This window comes from Ascaphus truei, chromosome 4 (genome assembly GCF_040206685.1).
Source record: "Ascaphus truei isolate aAscTru1 chromosome 4, aAscTru1.hap1, whole genome shotgun sequence".
Lineage (NCBI taxonomy): Eukaryota > Metazoa > Chordata > Amphibia > Anura > Ascaphidae > Ascaphus > Ascaphus truei.
Window position 1 is genome coordinate 20,003,875 of NC_134486.1, and position 21,696 is coordinate 20,025,570.

Sequence of the window (21,696 nt, forward strand, 5' to 3'; positions counted from 1 at the left end):
TGAATTCTCTCTCTAATAAAATACTAGCTGTTTATTTCTTGCTCTCTTCACCACTTTCTACCAACTGGAATTTGTCTCTCACACTCAGAAAAGAGCTGCTTCCAGGGCAGAGACAATTCTGGCCTTTCCATCTCACACATACCTCTCCCCTTGTGAAGGGAAGGGGTAGAGTAGGAATTTATCTCTGTTCATTTTATGTTTAAGCCCCTACCTACATTGGCTTCCCTGGTATTTTCATACTTTGAGTCTCCGCTCTCTCATTTTCTTCTTTTATCTCCACTATTGAACTGCTTCCAGCACCTACAAAGATGCCCACTTCTGTGACTTGTTCCTTATCACCTTTCCCGATCTCTCCTTTTTTGCTTTCTGACCATACCTCATCCTCATTTTCCCTCTCTCACACTCCTCACACTGAGCCTATAGCCTCTCCTTGCAATACTCGCAGCCTGCAATCCAGTGACCCTCAGTCCTTGGTATGCATCCTAAAATCTAAGTTTTCTTTTCTGACCCCAACAGCCTTGTCACAACTTGCAACACTGTCCTTGCTCTTCACTTGACCATTATGCTCCTCCTGTATGCCGACACTCACAGAACTTTAACCCACAACCCTGTCAAAAAACATAGGCATGCTTTTTGTGCTCTTGCACTCGTTCTGCTAAATGCCTCTGGAGGAAATCACACACTCTGGATGATTTCCTTCACTCCAAATGTATTTTGTCATGCTTTAACTCTGCTCTTTGTTTTGCCAAACAGAGTTACTTCACCCTTCTTATAACCAGGCATAAATCCCACCCACACTACCTCTTATGTGTCTGAAACCATTCTTTGACATCCCAAATCATCATGTTCTACTCCTGTGGCACCCCAAGACTTTGCTGATTACTTCAAGTGGAAGGTGGAAGCTATACATGAAACAATTTCCCTCTGTCCTTACCACACCCCTCTTTCCCAATCATCCTCCATCTGCCTTTAACTCCTACTCACCAGTTATAGATGAAGTATCTCTCTTGTGGTTCTCCTCAACCCCCAAAACAGCCTCTACCCCCTTCAATCCCATCTCCTGAAACCTCTCAAATCTACCGGGGACCCCATCCTCACTAACATTTTTAGCTCATCTCTTTGTTCTGTTACTTTTACATTTATTTTTAAACAATCTATTTACCCATTCTTAAGAATAACACCGTAGACCTTATCTCCTCTTCTAACCACCAACTTGTCTCCCTCTTGCCTTTTACTTCTAAATTTCTGGAACAAATTATTTCTTTACGTATACTTCCCTTTCACAACTCCCATAACCTTCTTGACCTTCCCTAATCAGGCATCTGCATAGCACACTTCCTAAAAACCAAACTCTCCAAGGAAGCTAATGACCTCCACATTGCCAAATCTCAAGGAAATTTCTCCATTCTGATTATTCCTAACCTCTACTCAGCTTTTGATATTGGTGATCACTCTTGTCTACTATACATTCTTCACTCTCTTGGCATCCATGGCACTGCCCACTCCTGGTTTTCCTCCTACCTCTCTCACCATTTTATCAGTATCTCTTATGCCAAGTCCTCCTCAACCTCTATGCAACGTTCTCTAGGGGTACCTCAAAGCTTGAGTTCAGGCCCCTTACTCTTCTATCTATATACACTCTCATTTGGTGACCTCATTGACACCTTTGTATTCATCTATCATCTCTATTCTGATGATACACAGCTATATGTATCCACACCTGATATAACACCTGCAGTCCAGTCAAAAATTACAAAGTGCCTATGAGAAAGCTCTGCCTGGATGACATTTTGTCGCCTCAAGCTTAACATGGCTGAGACAGAGCTTCTCATATTTCTTCCTAAACCAGGTCCTATTGGTCACAACTCCATCACACTCAATAACACTACTATCTATACCTATGACATATGACTCCACCGTTTCCTTCTCTCCGCATATAAATACTGTTACTAAATCTTGCAGTTTCTTCCTTTGCAACATTTCTCAGATACACCCCTTCCTATGTTCCACAACCACTAAAACACTAATGCATGCCCCTTTTCATTTCCGTATTGATTACTGCAACATTCTTTTATCTGACCTCACTGTCTTGCAGCTTTTTTCCTTTATTCTTTACAATATCCTATATTCTTTACAATTCATTCAAAATGCTGCTACCTGAATCGTCGTCTACTCTGCTAGATGTGTATCTGCTTCTGATCTCCTAAACGCTATCTGCTGGCTTCAAAGGAATTTCCATATAAACTACAAAATGATTCTCCTTTCTTTTTAGACTCTACACTCCTCTGCACCTCCATATATCTCAAACTCTAAACTCTCATTAAACTCCGTCCCTTATGCTCAACCCAAGGTAGTCTCATCTTTGCACCTTTTCCCTCTACAGTCCTCTCCCATCTTAAACCTTTTTTTCACTAATCTCTCCCTACATACAGTATGGGACACTCTTTCTCTCAATTTTCATCAAGCACCTTCACTTTCTACATTTAAAAGGTGAATTTTCAGCTGGGCTTTCAAAGAAGCATCTCATTCAGTTTCCTACGCCTCTACTACAAATTACAGGTGCACTTCACTTCACCAAATGCACTTTTAATAATACACTTTTACTCCTAATGTGTCTGTAAGCCTCTCAACAGTTAGATTATAAGGCCTTGGGGGCAGGCTCTCTTTGAATTATGTTGTCATTTCCCTTTTGAACTTATTTCCACTGTTTGTAATTTATTTAGCTTGTATTTCAATTTTAATTTTATAAAGCGTTGCATACATTGCTGGCACTATATAAATAAAAATTATATATACATACATGCAGGCAATACAGATGAGCCAACGAGTATTCTAAAACGTGCCTTAAACATGTCTTTAACTAGCCAGTTTACATGCTGGGTACATTTCAGTGACATTTCAAAAGAGGCTAATGGCCCACCGGAATAACACAGCAGGGGTTCCTGGCAATCCCAATCAGTTTTGATTAAAAGAAATTAAATCAGTTTGAATGGGACTGCCAGGAATCCCCACTGTTAATCCGATGGGCCATTATTCTGTCTGCAGAAATGTGTGAAATGTTGCAGCATGTACCCATCATGTACCTGAGTCTTTTTGGAGATTGTCCCAGGTTTGTTTTAGAAGAATCGTCGGCACTACAGTATATACATAAGAGCAACTGTAGCTAAACCTCTCTGGATTCCTTGGGAGATAAAAGCACGCACAGTCTTTTAGTCACATTTTCATTTTCTAGGAAACTCTATTCAAATGGATTCCTAACGAGAGAATAAAATCTGCGTAATAAACATTTAATCACCAGATAACAGAATGGGCCAGTATAAACTGCCCTACAAGATAGATTTGACCATATCCATAAGTATCTCTCTACTTTGCGATAGAGTATGTTTTCCATTGGTGTCCGTTACTCTGCTCTGTTGTTCTCTGCTACATTTTTCAGCTGATAGATTGAGAGAAGTAGACTGATGAAAACCAATGAACTTGCAGCATGACAGAAAGCTTCCACAAACTAAGATGTATTTCAGAACAGGGCCACGTGTGCTGTGGTCCCTGGAAACCAAGAAGGTAGCTCCAGTAGTTAGTGACATCTCTGCATATTCTCATTGTGACCTCAACAAGTTTCGCACATACAGTACTGTATGCTTCAGCAGAGGGCCATACTTGGGAAACGTGTACGAAACGTGTTGAGTTCATATTGAGATCAAATATGCTATGACATCCCGAACTGCTTGAGCTTCTTTCTTTATATCCAGGGACCCCAGTGCAAGTGTTGCTGTGCTGAAATACATACTGTATTTTCGACTGTGGAAGCTTTCTGTCATACTGGTCGGAGGTCACTATACGAAGCTATACAGTAAGTTATAGATGGACGTATTTTTTGTATCAATTTAAATCCTTTTAATTACCTCTGGTGTGCCTTTTAGTTCTTTTGTTTGGCAAATATACAAAAACAAAAATTTCCTCCTTCGCCCCAGGGAAGGTGGCAGCTGTAGACAGTACATGTTCTTGAACCAACCACTCACGGCGGCGCGGAAACGACTTTAAGTCAAAGTATATGTATATGTATGTAGAGTATGTGTATTCCTGTATATAAATTAATACATTTCTGTTTTGTTCAAGTTCTATGTAATTGTAATCTATTCTTGTAACTATGAAAAATAATTAATTTAAACAAAATAAAAAAAGAAAAAACACAAAAGCGCACCAAGATTGAGATATGATGTGTATTGACAACAAATAAAGATAATAATATGCACTTACATATATAAAAACTTTAATGGTCCAGATCACGATCGTCACTTCTATTGGTAGGGCAACAAATGGGATGAAGAGGGGGATAATCTCAGTCTTCAGGAACAAGCCCCGCACGCTGGGGCTGTATTCAGAGGCTGCGCTGCGTCTCTGCTTCACACGCTTGTCGGCGTGATGATCTGCGTAGTGCGCATGCGCGGCAAATGAGGCCCCCTATAGTAGACCCGGAAGTGCCCGCCCGTTTTCCGTTTCGATCGAAAATGGCAATAAAAATAGCAATAAAAACACTTGTGTGAAGACTGGCTGTATGTGATAAACAGACCAGCGACACCCTTCGCGACGCGTTTCGAATACAAAAGTATTCTTCCTGAGGCGAGGAAACGCGTCGCGAAGGGTGTTTCCCATTTGTTGCCCTTCCAATAGAAGTGACGATCGTGATCTGGACCATTAAAGTTTTTATATATGTAAGTGCATATTATTATCTTTATTTGTTGTCAATACACATCATATCTCAATCTTGGTGCGCTTTTGTGTTTTTTCTTTTTTCCTGGGACTTGGTATCGCTGTTGGAGTTTTCCTGCTGGGATCCATATTGGAGGTGGGGGCAGACACCTTCAACACTAAGAGCTGCAAGAGATTAGAGAGGAACCACCATTCCACTATCCTAAAGAGCAAGAGCGCGGACTGGACTGGATCACAGTTATCACAGAAGTGATTAGATATTGATTAAAAACACTAGAAAGTATTCGGTTAATATGAAAAAATTAACTCATTACAAAAATATAAAAAATGCTTTATAGTACTAATATATGTCTGATTTTGTTTATTAAAAAAAAAGGGGGTCATTAACTAACAGATTTAATCCACTTTGGTCCTTGGAGAAATTACTGCTTTAAAATCTACACATTCCTGTATCTGTTGGTATAGGACATAAGTTTCCTTATCTACTTCTTCCCGTGTTGTTGTGACGACCAGAACATATTTTGTCCATATATACAGTACTCTATGAAGATACATTGCAGTATTAATTTCCTGAAATGTTTATAACTGTTAAGAATGTGAAGGCAGACTGTTTGCATTACAGTTTATTTCCCTTAGACTTTACTGCAGACATTGCTCAAAAATACAATAATCTACCAACAATTTTCCATCTGTTAAGTCCACTCCATGAACCAATAGAGATGCGCATCCTGTTTTTTGGTACTAAAAAAAAAATGTGCTTTGGGTTTTCCAAAACCTGTCAAAAGCTTTTGGTTTTGGATTATGGGGAAAATGTGAAACATCATAAGATATATATATATGTTTTTTATTATTTAGTTAGCAAAAATAATGATAATAATAAATAATTCGTGTTTTTTTTTGTCTCTATATCTGTCCAAGAACAGGGGTTCCCAAAATGAGCTTGCTGGGGTTTTGTGTTTTGCCAAGAACAGGACAATACTAGTTAGAAGGAGGAGACTCTGGAAATACCATTTTAAATCAAGTATGTTTTGTTGTTGAGGTAGTGCATGAAGGATGGTGTTACAGTGAGACAGGAAAAGAAAACTACTACAGTATTTGAAGATGGAGACTACAACAGTATGACCTTTTAATAAAATCAAGTATATCATGGTGGAGATGGAGTGTGTGAAGGATGCTGTTCACCTTGTGGCCTTGAGCACGTGCTCTTTAATGCAGCAAATATTGTCTCACTAGACCCTGCTGTAATGGCAGCAGTCACAAAACACATGTAAAATGATGCATATAAGATTTTCAAATAACAGGCTCTCCCATGCTTTGTCCCAACATGACTCACCAGGACTTGAAGCCACACAGGCTCTGTTATTAAGGACAGCAGCTATTGCAGTGTGAACTAAACAAATAACCCAATGCTTTTTATCGGAGTAAATCATGGTTTAAGTAACATTTGCTGAATACTGTGCTATAATTAATTGGTGTTAATTTAGGTTAACATCACTTTAAACAGGCTAATAGATCTTAGTCAATCTAGTCATAAGTTTGGTGGTTATTCTCTGCACTTTTTCCAGTTCCATAACATATTTTATGCGGTGATGTGGTCTCACTAAAGATTTATACAGTAGCAGCATTATGTTATGTTTCCTTCCATGTTCTGAGTTTTATGCCTGAAAACATCATGGTTGCATTTGCAGAAACTGCCCAGCTCTCTCTCTCTATCCGGTCAGTGGAGTACAACTCTCGGCCACTCTATGGATCAGTGTGTTCCATGTCTTCTGATCTCTCACGGCTTCTTTCAATTCTGCTATGTTCAGTCCAGTAGCTTCGAAGGTATCTTTGAAGCCAGCGAGTTCTTGGGCTGCCTCTTCCTCTTTTACCACCAGTCATTCCCAGCATGACGTCCTTCTCTGCCCAGCATTGAGTACTATTTCTATGCCTGCTAGGAAACAAAAGATAATCTGGCACCTGAAATAAGTCCAAAATAGCAGATAAATAAATCTGACCATATAGAATGTCCAGTCCTGTTCACCCGGGGGCCTTCAGATGTATCTTGAAGGTTGTCTCACAAAATGTGTAAATTAACACAAAAAACGATCATAGTGTGTATCTATGTAACTGATGATAGGACAATACACACAATAACAGATAAGACAAACACTAACAACCAGACAAACCAACTTATGCTAACACAAAACTAGACAAAACCTAATTATGAGCTAAAATAAACTAATTTAATAAAAATATAAAAGTAATATTCAAGTGTCTCATACATAGGGAGTGGTGACGTGAATAGTCTGCTCCAGTAAGGGAAAAATTTGAATCCTACTTACAGCAAGAAAGATTCAGAAGGGCATTGTGGATAGTCTCTATCCTAATTGGCAGGTCTCAAAAACGGGATGTCCGTTGGGCTCTCCCTAGAGTGTCGCCATAGATGAAAAGTCACATATACTGTCTGTCAATGTTCCAAATTGACAAACAGGATTCAATTGATAATAAGTAGTTTATTGTACAGTATCATCATACTCATTCAAAAGTCTACAAGACTCTCTCTCTGCCAGGGAGTGTCCAGGCATCAACCTTTAGTGTCAAGGCAGCAACCTTTATACATATTTGGTTCCTTTGTCTAAAACTGTTACTAGGCAGATTACACTAACCACTCCTTAATTCTTAAACCAATCTTCTTACAGCTCATTAAACCTGGTTAGAACTTGTCTCAAAACAGCTATGAATAGGTACCTGGTACCAATTCTCACTAGGAATGTAGTCGTTACTTTAGGCATAGTCGTAAATCAACTTAGAAGCAAAATCTCTCATTTACACCAGGCACATTCTTACTCACAAAATGGATTCTAGACATAAGTGACTTTACAAAATGGAAACTGAACATCACTTTCAATCCTTCTCCAGAGACCCCCCCAGTCCATTTAAAAAATATATCAACAGTATCTTCATTTTAGCAATATTACGTCATCATGTCCTTGTGTACTTCCCTGGCTGCGCACGTAAACACGGAAGTAATTCTTACTCTCCCCTTGGCAGAGCTCTGTTCTTTTCAGCACACTGCAGTTTAGTCAGAACTTCCAAAATCACCCTAAGTGGTTTGTGAAGGATTCACTTCCTCAGGGGCATGTAATGTGAATAGGCATACCTAATATTTATACCCAAATAAAATAATTGTTAATTAATAATTAATACACCAATATATAAACTAAACTCATCTCAGCACATCATAACAAAGCATAACAAAACAACAACTAACACAGAATCAACAGTGATTGCCTCAGAACATAATATAAACATGGATAATGTACAGAATAATAAAATAATAAATAATTAATAATTGAAAATAAAAATGAAATAAAAATTGAAATAGAATGACCTATTGTATTAAAAAAATGGCTATATTTCCAATTGACTACATGAACGGTTTAGAACAAAACATGAATGTGTATTCTATGGACTAATTTTGAGTTTCATCACACAACAACGCCCTTCTGAATCCTGCTTGCTGTAAGTAGGATTCTATTTTTTCCCTTAATGGAGCAGATTATTCACGCCACCACTCCCTGTGTATGAGACACATGAATATTACTTTTATATTTTTATTAAATTAGTTTATTTTTGCTCATCATTAGGTGTTGTCTAGTTTTGTGTTAGCATAAGTTGGTTTGTCTGGTTGCTAGTGTTTGTCATATCTGTTATTGTGTGTATTGTCCTATCATCAGTTTATATACAGTAGATACACACTATGGTCATTTTTTGTGTTTATCTCCACATATTGTGAGACAACCTTCAAGATACATCTGAAGGCCCCCAGGTGAACCGGACTGGACATTCTATATGGTCAGATTTATGTATCTGCTATTTTGGATTTATTTCAGGCACCGGATTATCTTTTGTTGCTCTGCTGTGTGTGATCTGATTGGTTATTTTTTCCTGGCAGCCTATCTTATAGATATAAGATCTATTGGTATTCACTTTTAGTGTTTAAGTTACACTAATTATTAATTATTGCACTAGCGCTATTAGCACATGTTCACTTTTTATTTCTAAGCCTGCTGTTAAACTCTTCTGAATCATTGTCCATTATGGACAGACATCCTTTGATCCCATTTCAATTGTAGGTTGCACCCTTGTTGTTGCTTTCTAAATGCATAACCTTATATTTATTTGTAATAAACCTCATCTGCTATTTACCTACCCAAGTTTCCAATTTATCCAAGCCCTTCTGCAGAGGAATAGCGCTCTGATTGTACAACCTTACTGCAACCCACGCTGACAGAGGATGAAACATTAAAAGACATTTCCCCCAAACCTCCCATCTTTGCATTCCGTCAACTGCCAAACCTCAGACAGAAGTTAGTAAATAGAAAACTTCATAACGAACTGAAGGACGCGCTTAATGGCACAAAACCATGCAACAGCACTCGCTGCAAACTTTGCAAACATACAGTGCCAATATCCCACAGCCACTCACAAACATAGAATATTCAATGTCAAAGCAACATTTTGTTGCACATCAAGGAATGTGGTATATATGATTCAATGCAACAAATGTGACCAAGGATGCTACATTGGTGAAACCAGCCAACACTTCAAACCTGATCGGACCGCCGCTCCCCGCAGCGTTAATCCATCCGGGTCACGATCGTAGTGGTCATGAGACCACGAGCAGCCTTGGGAAGACAAATAGTTAGTCTTGCTGCATCTGTATTTGCCCAGAAGGACCACAACACCACCCAGTTCAGGTTATTTTTGACTATTCAGGTTGCGGCCCTTTTATTAAAAAAAATATTAGTTATCCAAAGGATTTTAAGCAGGCGTTAAGTTTATTTTATTCTCTTTTAGCTTAATTAAAATGGGACTGCCAAAATAATTTTGTGAAACAGACTATACCATTTACAGTGCTAATCTAAACAAGCTAAGTAATGCAATAGGCTACATCCTAGAGCTGTCTCCGTTAACATTGAATAACATACTGTGGTGTCTCTGTCACAGCGTAGGGTCTTATGTCCCAGATTAAGGCAGGAAACATAGTATTTCTCTATATGGGATTTATTTACAGGGATAAATAATACACTAACAAGCCCACGTCCCTTTAAGTCAAAACAAAATCATAAAATAAACTCCTACTCCTCTTAAGAGACTAACTACACATTCAGTTTCAACCCTTACTAACTGGATGGGCAACTAAGCTGGTAACCACCTCAAACAAGTAAGCTGAACATAGATAAGCAAAACACTTTATTGCTGTGTTCAGAGACTATGTGACTATATGCTACGCCAGGGTTTGGAGCAGACATCCCCACTTCAGCACAGTCTCTCTTCCTTCCTTCTGGAGCTTGGACCCACGAGAGCTCAGAAAATATATCCTTGTTTATAGTCACTTCCTGACTTTTAAAACTCCATGAGCAATCAGGACTTCAGCCTGCTCAATTAGACAACAGCTGCAGCTGGCTTCTCTCAGGAGATTATCTCTTTATGCGTTGGAAAGTCCCATAGCTGCCCTAATCATGCACCTAGAGGACAGTGATTGTATCACAATACATACAGTAAACGACAATGTGACATTTTATATTAGCATGTTAACTTATCGATAAAACATGATTTCACGTGAAAAATGGCAACATATATTTTTCTTAGTGTCAGGGCTTTGCATACAGTGTTCCAATACCAGTTCAAAGTGACAGGGCTGTGCATATAGTGTTCCGATACCGGTTCCAAGTGTCAGGATTGTGCATATAGTATTCCAATACCAGTTCCAAGTGTCAAATCCAAGCTCAACCCACATTGCTGAAGTTGCAGGTAGTGGTTCCCTCACCTTGTAAGCAACAACACTAACACTTTCTGATATCTGTTCTTTGCAGATCCACTGAATGCCACAAACACATTAACTTACACTCAGAGGACCTAATTGACATGGTCCAGTATACCACAAGGTTACAAATCTAACACCATTTATTAAAAGTGCTAACAGGCCAGAAAATGAAAATCCAAAACTTGATCTAGATCATCAAAATACTGCGGATTTGGATTTAGTTGGCAGTAAATGTCTTCGAGGAGTCCCACAGTATGTTACTGAGCACTGGTGGGATGGCAAATGCTTGAAAACAGCAGTCCTTCCAAAGAACATTTTGGCAAAGCACTCTTTATATTTTATCTTAATCTCTACTTGAAAATAATGAAATACAGTATGATTTAAACCAGCCAATCCTACTTAAAAAAGCAAATTGAAAACATAAAACTTTCATTATAAGGAAACCGTTACTTTTTAATGAAGTTTGGGACACTAATGCTTGTAGACAGTTGTGGCTTGAGTATCAATATGTTTTAAATTAATCCCACATATGGGTTAAATAGATTATGGTCAATAAGAGTTTAGTAGTTTTCTACAGCTACATTGTCTACAAGTCATTATTGGTAATTCAACAATAGGTTTTTGCAGATTCTATAATTAATGAGATGATGTAAATAGCTTGTAGAGACATAAACATATGTGAAATCATCCCTGTGTATAAAAATATGTCTGAAAGTCTTGTATAACTCTAATTAAGTAGAAATAGCTGTGTTAGTCCAATTGCAGATTAAATGAGTACTTTAGTATTATGTGGTACCTTTTTTATTTTGACTAATAATAGATATTATAAGACAAGCTTTCGAGAGTTCTCTCTCTTCCTCTGGTCGAGCAATACTGATATAGAAAAATCCTATGAGTTCAACACAGATGTAAAAAAAAAACCAAGAGATCAATCTAGGGCATAAAATGTGGAAAATGAATGGCAGAAGGAATGGTATATCTCTATAACTCCAACTATAGTGATTAATCTTAAAAAATGAAACTATTTTCACTTTTATTGTGCTTCCCATTTTCTTCTTCCATCATTCAGCCGAGACCTCCTGCTGAGCCCTCTCTTTTCCTTATTAAACTTCTTCTTGAGCTCTCAAGTTAAATTAATCTGTTACAAAAATAAAATAACATGTCATAGAAAAGCAAGTCCTGACATCAGGGAGAAGGAACAGCTCAGGGAGTAAACACACTGACTAGTACTGAGTTTGGAGCAGGGGAACCTGATTCAATTCCCTGTGTCAGCTCCTTGTGACCATGGGCAAGTCACTTTATCTCCCTGTGCTTCAGACACCAAAGGGGTGGCTTGTAAGATCTATGTGGCAGGAACTGTTTCTGCAAAATGTCTCTGTAAAGTGCTTCATAAAGAACTATTATTGTTATTACATCAATAACATCAATTTTCAGATATTAAGCTGAATATTTCCATTCACATTCCCTAGAAGTCTTTCCCTTTTACTTTTGACTGCAACCACCATTACTTAAAATTAGAAAGCCAGCAATGTAAAAATGGACTGATATTTTAATAAATACAGCATGTTCCAGCGGTTAAGACGTTGACTCAGATCATCACACCTTTTACCCAGCTCTAGAAACATTAGAAAGTACAGTACTTCAAATGTTTATGTTAGTAAAATAGATGAACTTACCTTTCAATTCTTCTTAAACAAACGTGGAAGCTATTTCTTACACTGTCAATGTCTGTGGCTTCTGTATATTTGCTATATAAGCATTAATCCAAAATACATTTATAATAAAAATAGAGAATAGAGAATGGTTTTCCTTGATCTGATTAACCTGTTTACATTATTTGAAATAATATGTAAGAATTACATTTACCTGTAAATTAGAACTTCATCATCAGAGCAATTGTATTGAAGTTGATACATTTTAACTTTTGGAGCAGCCTTGCTCACTGACCACTTAACCAATGCTGAGGTGGTTGTCACCTCTGACACATCAACAGCTTTTTCTGGTAGAGTCTTTACTTCTCCTCTGTTAGATCTGCTTGAGCTGGTGATGTCAGATAGCCTTGATTTTGGTGGTGCTGCTGCGCGACCGGTGCCATTGCTGAGATGTGGGAGCTGAATGATGGATAGCTCAACTGGTGCAGTTAACTCTCCAGCAGCATTAGCTGCTATGCAAGTAAAGGTTCCATAATCCTTAGAAGTGGTTATTAGGATTTCTAAAGTGCCATTATCATAGACAGCTGTCCTTGACGAATTTCCAATTAGGCGCCCGTCAGGAGCAACCCAATGTATGACCGGTGCCGGATCTCCAATAGCTTTACATTTTAAGGAGGCATTTTGTCCTTCCAGAACAAGGAGCTTCTGGGTATGTTGAGTAATTAAAGGTGGTTCACACACAAATTCTTCTTCCCGAACATACCAAAAATATCTTCCTTTGAGACTGGAGGGAGAAGCACAGGTTTCCATATCGTCTTCTCTCTCAAGCCTTCGTAGCCACAGCAGCTCACAATTGCAATGAAGTGGGTTACCTCCAAAACTTAGAGATAAAGGAGGCAAAAATGGTGTTGCAGCTATCATTGATAATTGTGACCTTGAAAACATTGGATCTGGAGGTAGCTTTTGTAGCCTGTTGGAAGTCAAATCTAGTCTAGCCAATTTATTTAAATCCTGAAACGTTCCCTCTGTTATATAATTTATGAGATTGTGGTCCAAGCTAAGTTGGTGCAGGTTAATCATCCTTCTTATACCTTCCCAAGGGATACCCTTGAGATTATTGTATGAAAGGTCCAGATCTTCTAATGTCTGTAAAATGTCCTCAAATGCTTCATCTGAGATACTGCTGAGTTGGTTGTTATTCATAATCAAGTGCTGAAGATTTATTAAGCCTCTAAATATATCATCTCCAAGGTTGACCAATCTATTGCTATCTAAATGCAAAGACCGAAGGCTCTCCAGATCAAGAAATGAATAAGGCTGAATATAACTGACAGTATTTCTAGACAAAGTAAGGTCAACAAGACCAGTCATGTTGGCAAAGTCCTGTCGGCTGATGCTTATGATGAAATTCCCCCCAAGTCGAAGTTCAACTGTCCTTCTGTCTATATCTACTGGTACAAAAAGGAGGCCCTTTGAGGGACACAAAGTCCCTAATGATTCAGACAAGTTTTGACAGACACAGTATTTTGGACACGAGTTGACCACTAGAGCCATTCCGAACACTAGAAGACTGCAGAGGATTTTTTCCATTGTAAGTCAAGCAATGATACCTGCAATAAAATGAGACAGTTTTAATATCAAAGATTAAATATGTGATCCATTTTCTTTTAACATGTTTTGTTATTTAAAACATTCCTCAAAAATGCTGGCCTTTTATTAACTGAAAGTGTTGCTGCCAGGCATATGCTACTGTTACTCTACTCTACTCTTTCCAAAATCTGTCTCAGTGTCTCCCCTGCTGAAATCCCTCTCCTGGCTTCCTATCAAATCCCATATCACACACTCAATTCTCCTCCTCACATTTAAAGCTTTACACTCTTCTACTCCCCCTTACATCTCAGCCCTAATTTCTCGATATACACCATCCTGACTCTTGCGTTCTGCTCAAGGATGTCTTCTCTCTACCACTTTTGTATCTAAAGCCCTCTCCAACCTTAAACCCTTCTCACTGACTACCCAACACCTCTAGAATGCGCTTCCCCTCAATATCCGACTAGCACCCTCTCTACCAACCTCAAAACACACCTGCTTAAGGAAGCATATGAGTAGCTCCATGGCTGATAATTAACACCTCATACATTAACCTTGGCCCCTTGCAGACGCACTTACCAGAATGCCCTCCTACTACTCTGTACTTTCTTCCTACCAACAAATTAGATTGTAAGCTCTTCGGAGCAAGGACTCATTTTCCTAAATGTTACTTTTGTCTGAAGCACTTCTCCCCTTCATGTGTTATTTATATAATTTTTTATTTATATGATTGTCACATATATTACTGCTTTGAAGCGCTACAGTATGCACATTAATGGCGCTATATAAATAAAGACATACATACATCTACAGTATACGGTATAAGCAATAAAAACAATCAGAAAGACTTAAACAGAAGAGCTACTGTACTGCCTGTGAACAAAGTAGTCAAAACATTAAAAAATGTCAATAAAACATACATAAGCAGTTTGAAACAAAGCGGATGCGAAGAAAGGTATTGCCACATTGTGCTTCTCTGCACCAATACTCCCTCCATGAACACCAGACACAAAAGATATCCAACACCTAATTTATTGAGATCTCTTTTTGTCTTTTTTTTTCTTTTCTATGCCCCCCACTCCAGTTTCCCCACCCCCCCAAAGAAACTGCGTAGTCTGAGGTAGCATAAATCCTTCTCACTGAATGTAAAAAAGCTGATGAATAACTGTGTTTCTTAGTTCAACAATTGGGAGCACAAATTGTCCAATGCATCACAGCAAACTCTTTTGTGCATTCAAACATTTCCCTATGTGGTGATATTATATTATTATCTTTTATTTGTATGTCGTCAACATTTTCTGAAGCGCAAAAAAATTGGGAGGCAATAACATTATTTGACAAAAGAGCACATACTGTGTATGTTAACACCAACTGAGAAAAAAGGAAGAAGGCCCCAAACAGCTTACAATCTAGAAGTAGGGAAGTGAAGACACAAGGAATAATGTATATGTGTTTCTGGGCAAGGGTTTGATCAACATCAGACCTGAGTAGTAGCGTTGGATAGGCCCCCTTGAAAAAAGTGTGTTTAAGATACTTTTAAATGTATGTACTGTGGGTTAAAGTCTGATTGTGTGTGGCAGAGAATTACAGAGTTGGGTGCGGTATGGGAAATGTCTTGGAGCCCGGAGTGAGTGGAAGTAATAAGGGAGATAGAGAAATGGACATCAAGGCCCAACAGTAGACTGTGTGGGCCTGTGCTTGAACATTAGGTCAGAGATGTAGAGAGGAGCGATGTTATGTATTGCTTTGCATGTGAGCACTTGTCTTGAATTTGACACTGTTGGGTATATGTAACTAGCAAAGTGACTCGCATAATAGTGCAGCAGAAGAAAAGTGGTTAATGAGATTAATGAGATAAATGAGCCTAGTAGCAGCATTTAGAATGTACTTGAGAGGAGAAAGAGCAAGCGAGAGAATACAAAACGTTCAAGGAGATTAGAGGCAAAAGGCAGGAGGGAGACAGGTCGATAGTTATAGAGACAGGTAGGGTCACGCTTGTTGTTTTTGAGTAATGGTATAACTGTTGCATGTTTGAAGGAGGAGGGAAAGGTACCAGAGTAGTGGGAGGAGTTAAAAATGTGTGTGAGCGTAGGGATTATAGTAGGAGCAAGAGGTTTTAGGAAATGGGAGTGTATAGGGTCAAGAGGGCAAGTGGTAGAGGGAGAAGAGATCAGCTCTGCCACATCCTCATCTGAGAAAGCAGAAAAAGAGTAAAGGCAGGCAGGAGAAGAGTTAGGAAGTGGTGTATGATGGGAGGAGGAAACAGAGGGGATGTTCTGACGTATGGATTTCACATTTTCCTTAAAATAGTCAGCAAAGTCCTAAGGTGAGATGCAGGAAGAAGAGGCAGCTGATGGTGGTTTGAGTAGAGAGTCAAAGATGGAGAAGAGTTGGCATGGGTTAGACTTGTGTGCGTTCATTAGTGAAGAAAAGTAGGTTTGTTTAGCCTGAGAGAGGGCAGAATTAAAACAGGATAGCATACATTTGTTGTGAAGGAAGTCTGCGAGAGTGTGAGATTTCCTCCAGAGGCGTTCAGAGGAACGTGTAGCGGAACGCAGCATGCGTGTGTGGGAATTTAGCCATGGTCTGGGGTTAGAAGGTTGAGGATGGCAGAGAGAGTTTAACCATGTTGACCTAATTCAATGACAGTGATATTAATAGCAAACAAGTACTATTCCCTGTAAACTGCACATTCTAAACATAACAGACATATTTGTCCTCCTAATAATAAGTTACAACAACTGTGAGCGTAAACGTTAAGCATCAAGATAACATTTCTCAAACATTTGCACATAGGATATAAGGGTGACTTACTAGACCTGGAACTAGAAAAATAAGGTACTGTCTGTGCTTTGTTTACATGGGTTTCTAATTCCTTTAATTAAAAAACAATATTCTTTTTAGAATTGCTCTATCACAACCCAAGTCCTTCAATTAAAATAAAAAAAATTCTGGTGTTTCTTCTAATGCAGGGGAGGCCAACACCAGTCCTCAAAGACCACCAACTGGTCAGGTTTTAAGGATCTTCCTGCTTCAGAACTAGGGTTGCCAGGTGACTTGTCCAAAAATACTGGACACAATGATAAAAGATGTGAGACCCACCCCCCGATACATATAGAAAATACACCCAAGCCCCCCTCCAATACATATAAAAATTACCCCCACCTCCCCAATACATATAAAAATAAGACTTACCTTAGGGATGGACGTAGGTCGGGCCTGGTTGCTGCGGGTTGGGGGGCGGTGGCTGCAGGATGGGGTGTAGCATAGGGTGGGCAAGTGGCTGCGGGAGGGCCGGTGGCTGCGGGGGCGGTGGCTGCGGGGGGGCGGTGGCTTGGGGGGGGCGGTGGCTGTGGGATAAAGTGGGGTGCCCGGCTCTCCCCATCAGCAGGCTTCTTCCTCACTGTCTGTCCCATGCCAAGGTGTCTGATGCTGGCGTGTACCAGAAGCTTAGCCCAACTGACTTCTGGTGCTGACGTCAGAGAGACCTGCGTTTCAGCAGCAGACATCGTGTCTTGGGACAGAAAGTTAGGGAGAAGCCTACAGCAGGGGAGACCCGGGAATGGCGGCAACTGCTGTGACCTGCTGCCAACCCCCCCGCAGCCACCCTGCATTCGGAGAGAGGTAATACCGGACACATACATGTCCAGCATTACCTTTAATTTTATACCGGACGCAGGGGCAAAATATAGGGATGTCCGGTTCAAAAACGGACACCTGACAACCCTATTCAGCACAGGTGGCTCAATCACAGACTGGGCCCTCGATTTAGCTACTTGTGCTGAAGCAGGATGATTCTTAAGACCTGACCTGTTGGTGGCACTGAGGATTGGCGTTGGTCACCTCTGTTCAAATGTTTTCTTCCAACCTTTAGCCTCAGAGAGAGTTTGCACTATGTAGAAACCAAGTTCTCTAAGCTACTGTAACATGATGTGGCAATAACACTTCACAATTGTACAACTTCTTATACACATTTTGGGGGCTGTGTACTAACATTATTTTCACACTTGTGTCGCGTCCAAAAAAATTGTACCAAAAAGTAATACAAACCGTCATAAAATATTCATATGTGTAAAGGTAGATCTGCGACTTCATACATGACGCATGATTTGTTGTTTTAAATGCTTTCAATACCTGATTAATACAATTTAAATGAAAACAGAATTGTCTATTTTTATTTATAACTAGTATTAGTACATGTAAATGATTAGTGTAGTATTATTTATAATAGCCCTACTGTAAAAATAATAAATTTTGGTAACCAATATAATGAAACATCCATGCTGAGTCAAATAAATATATTTGTGGATACATACTGCAGCCCATTTTTAGCGTTAACGCAAGGTTCAACATGGAGGAGGATTTTGACTCCATTTTAAGACTGTATGCCAAGTGCCATCACTTCTATATGCTAAAACACATGAAAAAAATACCTTTTGAAGCAGCTGCCACAGATGTAGAAATGTGAGTTTACACCTAAACATGGGCGCAAATAAAATGGAGTTTCACTTGCCCCAATTTGATTTAAAAATGTTTTTGCTTCAGTTTCTTTGTGTACACTGTTTGTTTGTTCGTCCTTAAATGTTACTGGGAATAATTATGTTCATAAAGAAGAATACGGGCATATAATTCCGATGGTTATCTCACAGGGTTTTTTTTTTTTTTTTTTAAACTTTGATCAAATCCATCAGAAGTGTATACAGCCCAAGTAAACCTGCACTGTGCTTCAGGACTTTTAGAACTTGACCGACTAAAGGACGGCCCCCACACTCAGGAATTGCAGGGCAATCACCAAGCGTGAATGCTTTCATGTTATGTTATTAAAATGCAGAGAGTGCACATATTACACAACGCTTTGAGGGTAATGACATTACATTGCAGATGGAGTAGGGGCCGTAATACTATACATCAAGGCTAAAGTGGCGGTGCAATTCTGGAGCACAAATTGCCAATTTAAATCAATATGATTATTTCATTTGATGCATCTGGTGCATTTTGTTTTAAATCAGAATTGCACCACTTTTGCCGTGGGATATTACCAACCCCCGTCCCCCTCTTTATGCTTTTAAAAATAATTTTACACTGTCTGCAGTTATTTTTGTACCTACAATATTTGTGCTTTTCTACAGACGTGTGCAAACTGTAACTGTGCAAGGTCGTGTAGCCCTTTTTCTGAACCCTCCCAAGGGAACTACTGGTCACTGTATAACACCTGCGGCTCCAGGAGATCTGAGCCTCCGCTAGCTGGGAGCCTGGGGTAATACTCATACACTTACTTAGCGCAGCGCCTCCACTTACCCAGGATCCCCGTGATGTGAGATTCCCCTGGGCAAGAAACATACAACACCTTATGATTGTAACTGGTTTTTACTGTAATAATGCAACATAGCAATTACAAATAACGTGTAACCTTAGTGGCCCGGCCACTCTCATCAGGAGCAACGCCTCCGTCCCCTCACCGCGTGCCCCACACACCGTGTCAATGTATATATTAAAGTGATGGTATAGGCTCAGTTCTTTAACCACTCGCTCAGTGTTCCTAAAGAGTTTAGCCTAAGGCGGGATCAGCGCCTGTTGACTGGTGTTGGTGCACTTGATGTTATAGTATCTTCCAGTCACGGCGGTGACCGGTACCTCTTCGCAAAGGGTCAGATGAATCACGGTCTGCCTCTTGGTCTTAATGTCCAGCTGTCTGGTCCCAGACGACTCGCCAGCAACCTGCTCCGTACGCTTGTCTCTTTGTCCCTAGCTGTCTACACAGTAAGGGTGTTGCTCGCTACTACTATAGGCCGTCCCTGCAGCACAGCAACCTTTGGTGTCTTCAGGGAACACTCCTAGGGGCCTACGGGGTAGCCTGTCCTATGCAGGTGGGTCACTGATCCCCTGCACCCACACTACCTCTCTCTTCACCACTCGGGTCCCCTCTGACTAACCTCTGCAGCAAACGCACTGCATTCACACTGAACCTGCAGCAACCCACTGCACTCACTCGGTGCCTGCAGCCACCCACTGCACTCACACGGAACCTGCAGCACAAACTGCACTCATTCAGTACCTGCAGCCACCCACTGCACTCATTCGGTACCTGCAACAACCCACTGCAGCCAACCTGGTACCTGCAGCTACACTGCACACACACACTGTGCCTACTTGTCAGCACTCACAGCACTACCAGCCATGACACTAACAAGACTGCACACTCACACACCTAAGGGCAGAGTCCCTAACCTAGGGGCCCTCCCTCAGTACCTTCCCACTACCCTGGTGGGGATTGGGGCCTGCCTGGGATCTGGGGAACTACCTTACCTGTGTAGGATCCACTTGCTCCCTACACCCTTCCTCCCCCTTCCTGCTCCCAGCTTCAACTGACAAACGTGGTCCCCGCAACATTGTAGCCTTCCTCCACAGGAGAAGCTGCAAAACCCTATTTGCTGGCTGGCTGCACGTGATGTGGGTGAAAGGGCAATCCCAGAGGCTGCTGGTAATTGTAGTCCACTCAGGACCTCTTTAGCATTGGGACCGCGTGCGCTACCCTTACTGCGCCTGCGCGACCAACGCGCACGCTCGCGAAACCTGTCATGGCGGCCCCTGCTAGCCGGGTGTGCCGCAGAGCCTCAGAGCGCTACATGGGGGGACCCTGGGGCTGAAAAGAGGCCGGGGTTACAGTCAGTTTGTGGTTTCAAAGCAAAATAAATAAGTAAAAGAGATACTGTAGGTCAGTGGTTTTCAACTCCAGTCCTCAAGAACCCCAAACAGGTCAGGTTTAAAGGATATTCCAGCTTTAGCACAGGTGGCTCAATCAGTGGCTCAGTCTTCGGAATGGAGTGGAAAACCCCTACAGATGGTGATTGGTTGAATGAAAAGAAAAATGAACATAGGATATAAGAGGAAACATACATAACCTACTGTATGAGGGATGTCCTGTGTTTGGAAAAGTAATAAGAAATGAGGGTCTGGCAGAGGTAGTGCAAGAGAATGTGGAATGACACCAATAAACAATCTAAAAAGCACTTACAAATTACATTTAATATCCATCAATGGAGTCATCTAATTTACTTTTAAGACATTGGATTCCAGATGCACTATGAGTCCGTGGCTATAATAAACTCTAATAAATACTTATTAATTCATTAAAACTAGATGTATTTCTACCTTTTCAAAGACAGTGAGAGTAGATCAGCTGCCACTCTACAAGTCTATATACAGGAGTACTATAATTACAACATCACGGGCTAGAAAGACCATTCTAATGATCAGTGACAGTGTGCTTGAGCAAAGCAGTAAGTAAGACTCTCCCGCCCTTGTTGTGTCCATATATATTACCTTGCAGTATTGCACAAAGACTCTAAAATAAAGTGTTCTTACAGTATGTATCCATTTGAAAACAAAGTACAATACATGTGTAATGAATCAGAGTGCCTGAGGCTGCTGTCCCAGTGCGTTCTACAGCGCACGCCTCGGCGCCCCTCAATCAGTCTTGGCCCAGTACATGCGTCGGCGCGCATTTAGCGGCCGCGCTGTACTGCAAGTTTTCACACACAATTTTTTTGTATGTGGAACTTGCGACGGAGGCGTGGCCATGACCCCTCCGGCGGTTCAGCCAATGAGGGCGAACCAGCCACGTGAGGTCATGGCTACGCCCCCCACCACACCCCCACCCATCGCAAACTCTCCCTCTCTCCCAGGACCGCGATCTGCGGTGAAGTGCTGTAGAACGCACTGGGACCTCAGCCTTAGATATTACGGTATATTTCATATTTTTGTACACCCCTTGCAGCTGTGGATGAATACCTGGGGAGTATGTTGGTTAAGATTCCTCCATTCAAGCATAAACTCTGAGTCATCTACAATAAAAAGGAACATTTTGCATCCTTCTTATTTGAATTCACTGTGTGAAAAAAAATTAAATGCTTTGAGGCTTAGGAGATATGA

At 40.5% G+C, this 21,696-nt stretch overlaps 1 protein-coding gene across 5 annotated transcripts in view; it reads right to left on the reverse strand.

The window, feature by feature from the left end:
* The window catches only part of LRFN2 (leucine rich repeat and fibronectin type III domain containing 2), a 584,899-nt gene that overhangs the window by 148,477 nt on the left and 414,726 nt on the right, over nucleotides 1–21,696 (reverse strand). For all 5 annotated transcript variants that reach the window (XM_075595393.1, XM_075595392.1, XM_075595390.1 and 2 more), the window contains one exon: nucleotides 12,389–13,784. In XM_075595393.1, the coding sequence (XP_075451508.1) occupies nucleotides 12,389–13,764 (1,376 nt within the window). In that variant the 5' untranslated portion in view covers nucleotides 13,765–13,784. The remainder of the gene's footprint in view (nucleotides 1–12,388; nucleotides 13,785–21,696) is intronic.